The 15,886-nt window shown below is 32.3% G+C and overlaps 1 protein-coding gene across 2 annotated transcripts; it reads left to right on the forward strand.

Annotated features, from left to right (window-relative positions):
• Positions 1-4,438: 4,438 nt before the first annotated feature.
• On the forward strand, positions 4,439-12,268 carry LOC110654612 (uncharacterized). 2 transcript variants are annotated; one of them, XM_021810640.2, is made up of 6 exons: positions 4,439-4,597; positions 4,754-4,850; positions 5,818-5,938; positions 6,056-6,486; positions 6,954-7,305; positions 11,018-12,268. In XM_021810640.2, exons 2-6 carry the CDS (start codon positions 4,819-4,821, stop codon positions 12,089-12,091), a joined length of 2,010 nt encoding a protein of 669 aa, XP_021666332.1. In that variant the 5' UTR covers positions 4,439-4,597; positions 4,754-4,818; the 3' UTR covers positions 12,092-12,268. The 2 variants fall into 2 exon arrangements, with proteins under 2 accessions (XP_021666332.1, XP_021666334.1); XM_021810642.2 differs by lacking the exon at positions 4,439-4,597 and having other exon boundaries at positions 4,662-4,850.
• Positions 12,269-15,886: the final 3,618 nt, after the last annotated feature.

Genomic DNA, 15,886 nt, shown 5'->3' on the forward strand with positions numbered 1-15,886 from the left:
TGCGGAGGTGGAGGTGGTGGTGGTGGTGGCATTACCCTAGCCATTTGTCTGAAAAACTCGGCCATTTGTTGGAACATGGCCTATGGAGGCTGAGTAGGCTCTACTGGAGCTAGTGTAGCAGGTTCTCCCCTACCCCCAGTCTCAGCTGCTGCAAGTGGAGCATGACTCTCCACTTCTTCCTCAATTGCCCTCTAAGATGTGGGATCCATATCCTATTCAGAATAACAATGCCAAACAGATCTGCATTAGTGTTACCTCGACTCTTACAAATGCAATGCATGGTATGGACTCGATCTAGGCCTAGAAACTCCTAAACCGTGCTCTGATACCACTAAATGTGACACCCCTTACCCGTCTACAGTATAGCCTAGTAAGATATGTCACACAGTGTACCGGAACATCCTATTTTATCTCAATCATTTTTATTCTTTCTTAATTTATTTTTATCATAGTTATGAAGTACAATATATTTCATTTAAGTCATTTATTGAAATTATAATTTATTTGTGGTTTCGCAAATTTTATAGAAAATCCGACAAAGTGCCGGCTAAAAATGGATAAAACAGTTCTTCGGAACCTGTGAAAACACTTCCAAAATTTTCAATCAATCAATCCCAAACTCCATTTCATCAACGAAATCATAATATTTTTCAACAATATTTCCATTTCTCAATCATTCATTTCATATGATATTTATGTAAAAGTCATCAATAAATATTCACTTTTTCATTTAGAAGCACAATTTTCACTATTTACATCAATACCAAAATACATTACATAATTCTTAATTACACATGAGAAAATAAAAGTTAATTACAAAATATCCAAAATGAAACCTAGTGTCCTATCAATGCACTGATGTCGGTGAGGTGACACGAACACTATGTAGAGCTGCAGAAGGTCTCACCCAGTCTGTGGTCTACTGGGCTCTCGGTCGGTCTCTCCAGAACCTATGCGTGGCAAAAGCAACGCGCTAAGCAATAATGCTTAGTGGTGCAAATAATAAAATTAAAAAAATAACAGAAAATAAATATGCAGTGAATGTATTGATGTCTTATGTAGACAAATTTTTTATAATTATTTGTAGTCTTATTGATTTTGTACTTGTTATGTTCATTATTTCATTAAATTTATCCACTTTCATTTTTGGTTGCCCGAGTAACCTATACTGAATGACTGGACTGGATAAACGGGTAAACTGGCACTGGGTATCAAGTACCTCGGGCCGTCACATCATCGGTCACATATGTATCTCCCGTTGTGCAGTAAAAAAACTAATGAGCCGTAATAAATATTAGGCACAAGGCCAAGTATCATCACAATGTCAGAATGGCTAAAAGCCATGAAATCACATAATGGCATGATGTCATGTGCAGTACTGCTAACTTAATCCTATTGGCATGCTAACCTATCCGAACCAATCTTGCTAGGTGTACTAGGGCATGTTACACTTTTAAATTGTACAATTCTTGAAATTTAAGTTTAGGTGTTACTATTTATTTTATTAGTCAACTAAAATGTTGACTTTTGCATAGGCAATAGGTACATTAGTTTTAATACTCCCAACATACCACATTTTGCATTCTAAAGTTATTAGTATTGGTTGCCAAAACCATTTCTAAGCTTAGTACTAGTTGTTCAAAATTTTCAGATTTCAAGCATTATGTTTTATGTTCCATTGGTCTTTTGTACAGTAAGAATTTGGCAAAGTTGTCTTCATGAAAGTTGTTCTTATTGTGTCTAGTTGCATTTTTTTTTTGAATCACTCCATTTGGAGTTTTGTAGCTCAAGTTATGACCCAAATACCATAACTGACAAAATTGCAAATTTTTCAGATTTTCTGGGCAGAACCAATTCTGCAGGTTTTGTACAGTGATTGCATGTTAGTTTTTGAACATGTTATGGTCAAAATTTGAATTTGTTTTCTTCATGAAAGTTGTAGGTCTATGTCTCAGCTTTCTGCTGGTAAAATTTTAGGTCAATTGGACCTTTCTACACTGAGTTATGACCAAATGAATAAATACTATTCATTTGGTTATTTTGCCCAAGCAGAATGCAAGTCACCCGGATTAGGTTAATTTTTAGGTCAACTTGGCTTGGCTTTCTGGGCAGGGTTTCTTCACCAAAGTTGTGCTATTATGTGTCTAGTTTTATGTTCAATTGGCCTTGCACCAATTGAACCTATACAACTCCATTTATGGCTGCCCAAATCTGCTAGACTCACAAGCAGTCCTGCAGGTCACCAAGGGCAGCATGCCTAAGCTCAACTTCAACATCTTTACTCACTTCAATTACTCCTCACACACATTCCAATGATCACTAATTGACCATTACAATGTTAACATACCATTACATGAGCAAACGCTAATGTTGTTCAAGTGTCCACATTTTCAAGGTTCATTCATGCATCACACTTGCATTTCACTTACTCTTACATGTTCAATCACTCATCTCATGCTATGGGCAGCTCATAAACACTTTGTTTCAAGTAATTTCATCAAACCCTAACTACCCCTAAGCTGCCAAAATTATAGGGATGGACACACATGAGTTTTATTTTGTTTTTCTTACATTTTCTACTTATTTCATGCCAATAAATATGAATTAAATCAAAGGGATAGGAGATTGGACACTAACCTTACTTGAGTCCCAAGTTGAGCTTGTAATTCTTCAATATTTTTCCTTCTAATGGCTGCCCCAAGCTTAATCTAGTGATAAGGGTAAATTTTAATGAAGGAAGGATGAGATTTATGGTGGAATTTAGTGGAGTTTGGAGCTTAGTGGAGCTTTCATGGAGTTTTCTTTCCTCTCTCTCTCTCTCTCTCTACGTTTTTTGGCTGCCCAAAGGTTGAAGATAACTGTTTAGTTCTTTAATTTTTATCTCCTTTTATTCATTTTTAAGTAGTTTATAATGATGTGTCAAAATTTGATTGGGTGAAAATATTTTAATTGTATCATGCTTATGTCATAAATATGACTTTTATGTCATTTTCTTTTCTTTTTTTTTTCTTTTCTACTCCTTTTTAATTTAATTTTAAGCAATATTTATTCATATTTTATGTCATAATAATTATTTAATTAACTGGATAAGGCAGCCAAAAATCATCTCTGAAGGCGAAATAACCAAAATGCCCTCCGTTTGGCTTAACAGACTAAAATTTTCTGTACCGATTGAAAAAATTTTTTAAACATTTTCTTGGCATTCTAATATCATAGGAACCTCAGTGACCCTTCTCTGGAGTCCCAAAAATTATTTTATGAATTTTTCCTCGGGTCTAGGGCTCCGAGTTACGAGAACCGCAACTTCCCACTGGGTTCCCATCGCTAGGGCACCGACTCATTTAACTTGGTTGTATTTTATTTCTAAAATTTTTTCTACTATAATTAAAAATCAAATGACTTATTTAACTAATAAATTAAAGTTAAAGGGTTTAATTTGAAACTTTTACCTTTTATTCATCCATTGAAAATTTGAATTATTATTTTTTTAACACCATTATTTAAGGCTGTTATTTTGATATTATTTGACTGAGATTAAAAATTATGGAGCCTATTTGATTGTAATTTTTTTAGGAAGCACAAAAACCATTAAGCATTAGTTAAAGAATCAAAATCAACCTTTTGCCCTTGGAAAATAATACTTTATCTTTTCCATTAAAATATGCTTTAATTATATAATAATAATAATAGTAGTAGCAATAATAATAATAAAGTTTTAAATTTTAATAATTTAAATTAAAAAGTGAAAGATTAAAATATTATTTTATATAAAATATAAGAAGTAAAAATTATTTTATTTAGAATACCTTTTGAAGAGTTCCATATTGGAAAAAAAAAAAAACTAAAAAGGTTTATAAGAGTGAAAGGCAAACTAAGTAATTGGTTAGTTCTAACTTTTAACAATGATTAGCCCTAATTCAAATAAGTACATCACTCTTGTCTTGATCCACTCACTCGCCTCCGTCCATTCAATCCAAGTGTAAAGATCAATGTTTTAGGAAGATGATCTCAAGTTCAAGTGTCAACCAAAAAAGTTGCCGCTTGAGGAGAGTGTCAAGAGTCTCATCTTGGAAAAGAATAAGAAAACTCAAAATGCTTATAAGGGTGAAAGGTTATATAATTAATTAATTAGTTTTAACTTTTTTTACAATGATTAGTCCTATTCCAAATAAGTGCATTTTACTCATCTCATCACAGATTCTTGCCTTGGCCCATTTTATTGTCTCCGCCTGTTCAATTAATGAAAAAAAACGTTAAAGCTTTTAATTAAAACTAAATGCAGACAAATAAAAAGAAAAACGAAAAAGAAAAGAATGATAAGGTCAGGGTTGTCATATTCTATAAATGTCATGGTGTATTTTGTAAATTGAATGGGAGAATATTAGACAAAATAAATAAATAAATAAATGTCCCATAGCATGGTTGCCCATGATGGCCCATGGTTGTCCAAATGGTCTCAGTCACTCTCAAAACAGAAGGTTCCGTGCTCATTCCCAACGGACCTAAAAGATATCTCTTTTGCTCATTAGTTAGTGAAAGTAAAAGTCCCCATTTGTGTTCAATTCAATGGTGCTCTTCTCTTCTCTCACTGAATAAGGTAGGCCCCATTTATCATTCTCCCTTGTTTCTTTTCTTTCTCAATTATTTTATCATCTTTATGTAAATCACATTCCTGGGTTTTGTTTAACTCTTTGTTTAGTACCCTGGAAATTCTGTAATCCTAGATTAATTCTATACCTTCTTTTTGTTGCAGGAGCTAACTTTTCAAGTTGGACCTTTGTTGGTTCCCTTTGGTTTTAGGTGTTATCTTCTAAAAGTATGCATTCTGATCAGGAGATGCAAGATCAGAGGTAAAATCCATCTGGGTATTCCTCTTCTTGTGTAGTCAGGTCCGATTTTGAAGGTTTTTGTAGTTTTGTCATGTGGGTCTATTTTATTTGCCTTTGTTCCTTCTTTTCTAACTTATTTTTGTTCTTTTTTGAGTGTTTAGGACGGGATTCTATCGCCTTCATTTTTTCCCCTGAAACTGTTCTGATAAGTTAAGAACTAGGAATTTTAGTCTGAAGTGCATGTGCACATTTATGGTACTTAATTACAAGGACATAGTCTTAGATTAATTTAGATTAATTTGCTTACATTTGATTTGTTTGCTGAGAGAAGTGTAGAAGAATAAAAGGGTGTTAGCTCAGAATTACAATTTGTCAATTCTAAGGCAAGTCAACAGAGGCTTATTCTGATACTTGGCTTAATTGTAATGAAAATTTTCACTTTGAGAGTACAATGACAATTAACCACATCTTTTCTTATCTTCTCTTCTCTTGGCAACTGAAGTGAATGTTGTTTGTATTTATATAATCTATCATTAATTACTTGGAGATATCTCCCAAATTATAGTTTGCAATTGATAGTTGTGAATTTGGATTTGATACGAATTTGATTGTATTTGTTTCTAGAAAATTATCCTTACAATCTGGTGAATTCAGTTGTTACTTCTTACTTAACAAAAATGTGTAGTTTCATGCATTTTTTTTTTAATAATTAGAATCCTGAAACTTTTCTTGATCCTAATCGCTGTGGAGCGTTAATGGGATGTCATGCTCTTTAGTAGATGTGGAATAATACAAATATCTGATAGATGAAATTTATGAAGGTTCCTCTGAAATATTTCTTCTTGAAATAAATGAAGTGTTGATGTTTGAATGTTGTAGATTGCATAGAAAAGTTTATTGTGCAGGCTTCAGTCCAAATTGAGGGCAGATTGATATTAACATAATTTTATATTTAGAGTTTCTCATTGATTTGTTCATCATTTTTCAGAACTAATTCTGGAATGGAGGATTCTACTACAAAGACTGTTGAATTCCTTCGGGCACGGCTGTTGTCTGAAAGGTCTGTATCAAGAAGTGCAAGACAGAGAGCTGATGAATTGGCCAAAAGGGTATGTTGTGATATGTACTTTTCTATTAGGTTTTTTATTTGTATGTTTAAAGAATAAGTTTCTCTCTCTTCTCTTCTCTGTAGTACTGCCATAATGTTAGTTTTGTATCTGAATTAGGTAGCAGAGTTGGAGGAACAACTAAGGATTGTGTGTCTTCAAAGAATGAAGGCTGAGAAGGCAACAACAGATGTTCTTGCTATTTTGGAGGGTAATGGGATTAGTGACATTTCTGAGACATTTGATTCAAGCTCTGATCCGGATACACCTTACGAATCCAAAGTGGGTAATAGATCCTCTAAAGAAGAAGAGAATTCTGTCAGTTCAAAAATTAGAAACAATGAGACACAAGAACTTTCAGGTTCTGACATTGAATTTTCTTCAGTAACTGGTAGAAGCTTGTCTTGGAAAGGTTGCAAGGATAGTTCTTGTTATCTTGAAAAATACAAGGATACATCTCTGAGAAGACGGAGTAATTTTTCATCTGTTGGTTCTTCTCCAAAACATTGCCCAGGAAAGTCCTGCCGCCAAATAAGACGCAAAGAATCTAGGTTTGTTACCTCATCCACTTAACGAATCACTAATATGACATGCACTTCTTTGTTACTTTGCTACACATTATCAATCAAAGGAAAGCAGTTATTTAATATAATTCTGTTCCTGTAGTTTTATCTTGATAGTGTACACTTGTATCAGCATGAGTTGAGCCAGCCTTAACCTGCAGCTATGGGGTTTTCTTTAGTGCTGACTTTATATGGTCACAACATTTGTATCCGATACCCTCTCAATAGAATAATGTTTTACTGATCGCACTTCCCATCCCCTGCCCGCACACCCCAACCCACCCAAGCCCCCCAACACACACACACACACACACGCACACACACACACACACACACCCCTCAATCAAAACAATTGATGAAAAGGAAAAAGTGAAGGAAGTTAGAACAAGAATTTTCTTTGTCTTATGAAGCCATATTCTGATACAGACATTACTTAAGCGTGTTTATTTTGCCAGATCTGTAGCTGAGGAACTTAAAGCCAACCCTGCCAAGGTTGATGCTATTGAAGATGAGGTTGCTATCACTTCAGAAAATTTTCCAAATTGCCCAGATGTTAAGCCTGGGATTTTCGAAGGTGTTGTTGAAAGGGGGGAAGATAAAATGTTACTGGGGGACTCACTTTCAAGCTGCTTAGGAAATGGCCAAAACATGAGTAGTAATGGCATTGATTATAATGTGTATGGAGGAGACAGAGACATGGAAAAGGCACTTGAACACCAGGCACAACTTATTGGCCAATATGAAGCAATGGAAAAGGCTCAAAGAGAGTGGGAAGAGAAATTCAGAGAAAATAACAACAGTACACCGGTATGGTTGATGAAACCTATATTACTTGGAAACCATTAAATTGTTTGCAAGTGAAAAGTTGACAGCATACTGTTGGTGCATGTGCAAGTTATAGGTTTTTTTTTCTTTTTTTTTCTTTTTTTTTTTTCTAAGTAAAAATCTATTGTTTAGATCTAGATTTGTGCTTTCTTTTTTATTAATATTGTGTGAGATCAACTATGAAATGTTTCTTCACTAGAAATCACATTACAAGAAATTCACCTTTAACAAAATTGAAAAAAAAATATTTGTGTGTTTTTGAAAGGGGACAATGGGAACTTATGGGAAGGTATTGAGATTCATTTTTTTAATTGCTTTGCATTTTGTCCTAGCTATTCCATATGAGCCCTAAGATTAGGGCCTGCAACTTTTCAGTGTCCTTTGTTTAAATCAAAGTCAAATGGAGGTTGCATTTTAGTTTCTTACTCTTTGTGTATCACATTAGACTTTAGAAATTCATGGATGTTCAAGAGAATGTTTCACTCATTCTACTACTGAGACATCATTTGAAGGATGCATATCATAATTTTGATCTTAATTTGAGATTTGCAAAATTTCCTTCCCACTTTTTAATAATAGAAGAATTTGTTAGATGACTTGTGCAAGTCAGCATTTGCATCTAATTGTCTTTGAGTTGCACTTGCATAAATGTATGACACTGACTATCTTGACAATCTTAAGTTTCTGCAGCATGTTCCTTGCGTCCTCTCTCTCTCTCTCTCTCTCTCTCTCTCTCTCTCTCACACACACACACACACACACAAAATGCACGCATACTTACAAATTGCACAGTTGTGCCTGTTTCTTAGTAGAAATCTTTATGAAATAATTATACTATGTCCTAATTATCAAAAGCACAAACATCCTCCAAATCTGAAATTCTGGAGTACTCAAACAATGGTATCTGTTTTTCCAGGGAACTCAATTTTTTTTTTTTTTTTTGGATAACTGTAGGGCACTCAATTTTAGTGACCCAGAAACTTCATCCTAATTTTATCTCAAGGGAAGGTTAAAAAAAAAATGTCCATTTTAAAAAATTACAATCCAGAATTTGAAACTAGCTTATCTTGTTGAATCTTAGATAAACTAAACTTTACCAGGTACCCTCTTCTGTTTTGGCTGATGAGTTTAGAGAATTCATATTTTGGAAATGTGTATCATTGATATACTCATAAATTTAAAAAGTGAAGAAAAAGTGTTACAATGTAAATGAAGACTTGTTTTTTGGGATGTTGGAAGCCTTTGGTGGTTTTCTTATTTGTTGCAATGGCTGTGAATGTGGAGACCTCTAGCCACCTTGTGTTCTCGGAGGACAATTAAGCATAACAGTGTAAATAATATGTGCACATGCAGACTCTCATTCCCAAATTGTTAGAAAAAACTGAAAATAAGGCTTGGCTGGCAAATTTAAAATCTAGGAAAGGATATTACTTGAGCATGGTGGGGAAGTTTTAATCGCAGAATGCCAATCAAAAGAAGGTACTCTGTAATAATTTTTTTTTTTATGCTTAAAGTGATTATTCGAAAATTTTTCTGATGGTTGACTTTTAGAATTAGTCTTGAATTATAATTTACTGTGGAAAAATTTCCTAGATTAGTCATGTAAGGAAATATAACAATTTGATCATTTGGAAGTTCAGTTTCTCATCGGCTTTACTTGTGCAAAAATCAAAGGTAGTCTTGAGGATCTTATTTGTTGGTGTCATGGTGTGCAATTGTAAATGAGAGCAAATCATGTAATATAGATGAGTATAGTATTAGGCGGAGTAACAGCAAAACAATAATAATTGGCAATGAATTTAAAATGTAAGATTATTGATATTTGAATTTACGTCCAAAAAGTAAGATAGCGCGACAGAAAATTCAGGGATTTAAAGATTTTCTCTGTTTGTTTTAGTAGAAATATGTGCATGATAACTAAGAGATATGCAAAAATAATTTCGTAGAGTGTAGATGTAAAATGCACTATTGTGAATTTGTACAGGATGTTTGGTTTAAAAAAAGTGAGAGGGTTTTTTATAGAAAAGTAGAGCACTGTGCAATGTGTCCCTGGAGCCATCTCCTTGGTGGCACCTGAGGGAATTGGGCACCATAAATGGCTCAGGAGTGTTATGGCTTGAGTATATGGCTTTTGTGTCCTCATTCAGGCAATCCAAAAATATTTGCACTATGAGATAGTATTGGAAAGTTCTTGTCTCTTCAATTGGAAATTGTTTAGGGCTTTAGGCTCTAAAGAGCTGAAAGTGAAGTGATAAAAAAAGAAGGATTTCAGTGATTCATAGTCTGATAGGAGCTATCTAAATTTAATAGTATAGAGTGTTGGTACACTTTCCAGAGTATAATAAGGAGTTTATAAGGCTAAAATTGACACAACCAATGGTCTGGCAGATGCAATATAAGTGCAAAAGTGAAGTGACAGAGTTCATTTGATAGGTTTCTTGGAGGAGCAAGAGGGTATGCCATTTATAATCTAGTAGGAACCAAGACCAAGTGTCAGATGTGTTCACAGTCTGATAAGGACCGTAGCATATATTGATTTGGATGGATTACAATCCTTAATCCAATAGGGATCCTAAAAACAGAAGTGTTGGGTTACAAACCATACTTTGATAAGGATTGTGAAAATTCAAAGAAATGAGAATGCTATCACCCAAAGTTTAACAAGGAATCAAGCAAAAGCAAACGCAAACTGTAGGAAATAAAGTGTATCATGTCTCTGCAAGGAGAATGGCTTTCAGAAGTAGAATAAGGGTCCCTTGAACTAAGGTTTTAATAAAAAGTGCTGTGAAAGTGCAAAATGTTGAATCATGCTAAAAAATTGGCCGTGACAAAATTAGATGTTGACAATTATTCTTTGTTCATTATTCATTACTCGCCAACATTACTTCAAAATCTGTTAAGCTTGATCTGTATTGGATTGGAATCATTTTATTTTTTATTGATAAAATGAAAAATGTTTTACCTTTTCTTTTTTGGTGTTTTAAAATAAAATCATTCCATTATGACTAATATCTAAATTAGGCTTTGAGGATTCTTTTTAAATATTTTATCTCAATAAATGAGAAACATTAGCTCAGGCCTTGACACATGCTAGTACTAATAGAAAAGAGGCTGAATATCTGCAGATAGTCACAAAAAAGTGATGGAAATACATTTCAAAATCTAGAAGGGTATTTGCAAGTTCACTTGGATTTCAAGATAAAATATTGGTAATAACTCTTGTATGGAAATGGTGGGTCTATGTGTCGATTAAAATATCTGTTTGTGTGTGCTTGCATTTATATGCTCAGCTTGCATGTGCAACTGTAAAGGACCAAGAGTGTCCCACTTCTTGTGAGTGGAACTCTTTTTTTGTCAATGCATGTCTTGTTAATTGTATCATCTAAAATCTATACCAAATTGCATGTGAGATGCTTATCTAATGAATGAGGCACTTGGGCAGAACTGAATTCTAGGTGCGAGAACTGTACCATGTCCATTGTCATAAGCCTCAATTCAAAGTAACTTTTACTTTGGGATGATATGAATGAAGCATATAAATAATTTTCTTCATGATATTGGTCTCAATTCTTCACTTTGCTTTTACTGATTCTAGTTATTAAGCAGCGTACAGCTGCTGGATTCATTCTGTATGAGACCTTGTTATATGAAGTCCTGACATTCCTTTTTTTTTTTTTTTTCCATGATTATGCAGGATTCATGTGATCCTGGGAACCACTCAGATATCACCGAGGAAAGATATGAGATCAAGGGGCCGGCTACAAACCCTGCTATAACAATTGCCTCCCAAACAAATGAGTTGAGGTCAGAAGTTGCAGATTTCAACAAAATTCAGCCCAATGGCTTTCTATCATCTTCACATGTTGATGTGGCAAGCTTGCAGGAAAGAGAAAGCAGTAGCATGCCTGTTTCCAACTCCTCAACTCAAGACTTTGCATTCCCCATGGTCAAGGGCAAGCAAAATCAAGATAGCCCTGGAAACAACTATCATCCACCATTGCATGTTCCCCACCATGATTCAGTTTCACATGGTTCACATTATTCCCCTGGTAGCCAATATGTATCCAGCCTTCCATCAAATACAAGTAGTAGTCTCAGTAAATTGAAAGATTCTGGGGGCCAAAATGAACTTTATGCATTGGTGCCACACAGAACATCTAATGGGGTGGGTGGTGTGCTAGAGGCACTTAAAGAAGCAAAGCAAGCACTGCAACAGAAATTGCCATTAGTAGCTGCATCCGTTGGAAAATCTGTTGAACATTCTGTGCCCGCTACAATGCCTAGGGATAAAGGACAGATTCCTGTTGGATGCGTTGGACTGTTCAGAGTACCAACTGATTTTTCAGTTGAAGCCAATGCTCGAGCAGACTTCATTAGTTCAATTGCCCGGTTAAGTTTGGGAAACTATTATCCCAGTACAGGAGTTCCTGCAGCTGTCAGCAATCCATTTGTCTCAAGCCCTTACTTGGAGAGTAGGCCAAACTTGTCTACCGAGGATCAATTTCTTACCAGCCAATATGTTGGTGGATCAAGAATCCCAACTCAGAAGCCTTATTTTGATCCTTACTTGGACACTGGTTTACCTTCTTCAAGTAGATACACTTATCCCAATTATCCCATCAATACTTCCTATCCAGACCTGATGCCTCGGATGCCTGCTAGAGAAGCACCGTCGGCATCAGTTCCAGGTAGAACTGTCGGGGTAACTAATTTAAATCACTTTTCATTCATTGATGACAATATTAGACCAAACACATATAGACCGTAGCTTGCCATTGAAATTCTGTAGGTTTTCTGGAGGTAGCCCTACCAACGTTTCAGAATAGTGATTTTGTAGTATAATAGGGAGGTCACTACCTTAGGGTATGTATTTGTATTGTTGTATTATCTGTTGGGATATATGAATTGTAAAGAGGTGAGATTTTACTTGTGTTTCTATTTCTCATTCATGCTTCTATTACCTTTCATACAATCATAGAGGGACTAAGCAGTCATGAAACGGTATTTTACGTGGATTCAGCAAACTGTGATTTAGTTACTTGAGTGTGGATCATCATAATAGGCTGGCTGGTTCCATTAATATTTTAGCACCTCATATCTATGGTATGACTATTGAACATCACCTATGCTCGTGAGCTATTCGAGGCTTAGCTCGATAAAAGCTAAGTTCAGTTCGGTTTATTTTCTAAATGAGCCGAGCTTGAGCTCGAATTTTAGATTTGTTTAATAAACGAGCTGAGCTCGAATGTAGCAGTATTTGACTTGAGCTCGAGTTCAAGCTGGGCTCATTTACAGGCTCGCGAGTTGGCTCATTGAACAGGCTCGCGAGTTGGTTTGTTAAACAAGCTCACGATCTAACGCATTAAGCAGGCTCGCAAGTTGGTTCGTTAAACAAGCATCTAACTCATTAAGCAGGCTCATGAACTAGTTTGAGGCTAGTTCATAAATTCGTGAACTAACTCTTTTATAAAAATATTTATAGTAATCATTGTAAGTTATAATGTGTAAATATATTTATTTTATTTATGATTGTTTTAAAAATAATTCGTTCAGAGTGGAAAAAGCGAATCCATATAGTCGACCCCAAATTTTTGGGATAAAGGCTTAGTTGAGTTGAGTTGAGTTGAGTTGTTTTAAAAATAATATATAAAAATTTATTATTTAAAATTATAATATAATCAATATATAAAATATAGTTATTTATAATTTATTTTTTTAAATAAAGTTAATTTGTATAAAAATAAAATGAGAATATTAAATATATGATCCAATATAATTAAATAATATATTATTAACTATTATATTGTTATATAATATTATGATATAATTAAAATAAATAGTGCATTTATAAAATATAATTATTTATATTTTAAATATAATTTTTATAAAAAATAAGTTAATTTTATATGAGAAACAAATTTAATATATATATTATTTTGAACTATTTTATCGTACAAAATAAATCAGAACTTAATTAAGCAGTTTTGGTGGTGATCATATGATTTAAAACATGAATTCATCTCTTTCTTCCTCTTTCTCTCTATATTTTGAACTTTTAAAAGATTAAGCTCTAAGTTTAATACTAATCTATCTAACAATTATTGTTACTTTCTCTTTCTTTTCAGTCTCTTACATATTTTTTTTCTATTAACACTAATTAATCTATTCATATATTTTTACTCTCTATACTATCCTTTTTCTAGTATCTATTTTTATAATATCTCCAAGTTTAGTACTAGTTCATCTTTCATATATATAATTTAAATATGTACATTCATAATTACTATTATACTTAAATACTAACTATCTATTTATTCAATATAAGTTAATTTGTTCATATCTTAAATAGAGAATTAATAAAAGGTATAAAGCACCAAATATAATTTGACAAATTAAATAATCTAATATATTTAATCTTTCTAAACTTATTTAAATAAATTAAATATAAAAATAATAAAAAATTCAAATTATAATATATTTATATAACAAAATAATAAAAGTTATTAAACATATGAATTAATTAATAATATAAAAAGTAATATATTTATGAAAACAACATTAGAAAAATAAAATAACAATTTAATTATAATTACATAAAATTTATAATGTAACTTTAAAATTATGTAGCTTTGAATTGAAAGAATAAAAAATAATTGATTTCATTTGAATTATGATAGTGTTGTAATTAGTGTTATTTTAAAATAATTTGCAATATGTTTTAAACAGTTTTTCTTGTTATTTTTCATTATTATGACTTTAAATTTATTTAATAATTTATTATGAAAATAATTGTGAATTAAAATAGGTATAATAACAGTCGAATTCGAGTTTGAGCTCGAGTTTATTGACCTCAAACTTGAGATCGAGTTTATCAAATCTGAGATTGAACTTATTGAACTCGAATCGAGCTTGACCTTATTGAGCTTGTATTCGAGTTTGTTTTAATAGTTTATCGAATTTGACATTAGCTGAGTCGAATTTAGCTCGTTAATATAATAAATGAATTTAAAATGAGTCGAGCTCGAATCGAGCTCAAATTTAACATATTTTAAAAGAGCCGACCTCGAGCTTTAATATTAAAGTTCAAATTGAGCTCGACCTCGAGTTCAAGCTCGAGTCTGAACCAATATTAACAAACCAAGTCTAAACAAGCCAAAATTCGGTTCAATTCACTGATACCATTGTTAGAATTTTACCGTGAGCCTGGAGTGTGGATCATCATAACTTGCAGATTCCATGCATTAGGCTTACATGATTTTTTTTTTTTAAATTTTTTTAATCACCAAAATAGCTAAATCAACTTATTTGAGTTTAACCTCATTTATATACTCTTTCATTGCTTCGGCATTGTGGTTTAAGGGCTATTTTTTTTAGAAAATAAAAAAATATCATTTTAAATATCATTAAAAAAATTTTAAAAATATTATTTTATTATTTTAGTGTTATAATAATTATAATTTATTAAATTTAATATTAAATATTTATAATATTTTTTTTAATTAATATATATATATATATATATATATATATATATATATATATATATATATATATATATATATATATATATTAACAATAATTTCAATAATAATGTCAAAGAGGTACTAAACCTTTGTATTCCAATACCCTTTAATAACAAGTGAGATTTTAATGTTAGAAGTTTGCCCTATTATTTGCTCAGAAAAATTTACTTGTATTTATAAATTCATGATGTAAATATCTGAGTTTTACAGTATATATATATATTTGAATCAGGATTAGTTGGGCCTAGACAAGAATTATCTCATCTCCATCATTGTGGCATTGATCTTTCAAATTCTATTTTTATTTCAAGCAAGGAAACAGATAAATTTTGAGCACCGATGCTTGATATTGCTGGCTTCGACAATGCCATATATGTATGTACGAAGTTCGAATGTTTGATGAGTAGTTCGAATGTTAGATGAGTATTTTCTTCTTCATTTCATTATTGTCTTTAGCTTTCTGTTTTGAATCCAAATGGGTATATATTAATCAAGATATTTGCAAATTTGATTAAAAAAATAAATAGTAAAAATGGGGTACTAAAGCTTGGCTCGTTCCAGGGGAATTTCCTTCCTTTGAAACGTCATTTGCTTGTATGAGACTAATTCTTCAGGAAACGTTCAACTTAAAATTATCAAATTTTTTAGTTAGGGAAAAGGTTTAGGTAAGGGAGACTCTTAATCCAGGCGAGAACATATTAATTTTAGTCTTTATATTATCTTAAAAATGTTAAAATATTTTTCAAAAAATATTAAAAAATTGTATTAACATAATGAATTAAGGACTATTATATAATTATACATTAAAATTTTAAAGAAATAGTGCAATTCAATTTAAACTATTGAAATTAAAATAAAATTCATAAATTATTTAACTTAACTTTTTTTTTTTTTTTTTAAATTTTGAAACTGAAGTGATCAAGAAATTGCCTGTGAAGACAACAATTTCTTGTTGAACGTGTAGAAATATAATAATGAGTCAACAACACGTAATTGAAACGATATCGCTAAATCTTACAACTTACAAGTCTGACAAATAT

This window comes from Hevea brasiliensis, chromosome 8 (genome assembly GCF_030052815.1).
Source record: "Hevea brasiliensis isolate MT/VB/25A 57/8 chromosome 8, ASM3005281v1, whole genome shotgun sequence".
In the NCBI taxonomy this organism is placed as follows: domain Eukaryota; kingdom Viridiplantae; phylum Streptophyta; class Magnoliopsida; order Malpighiales; family Euphorbiaceae; genus Hevea; species Hevea brasiliensis.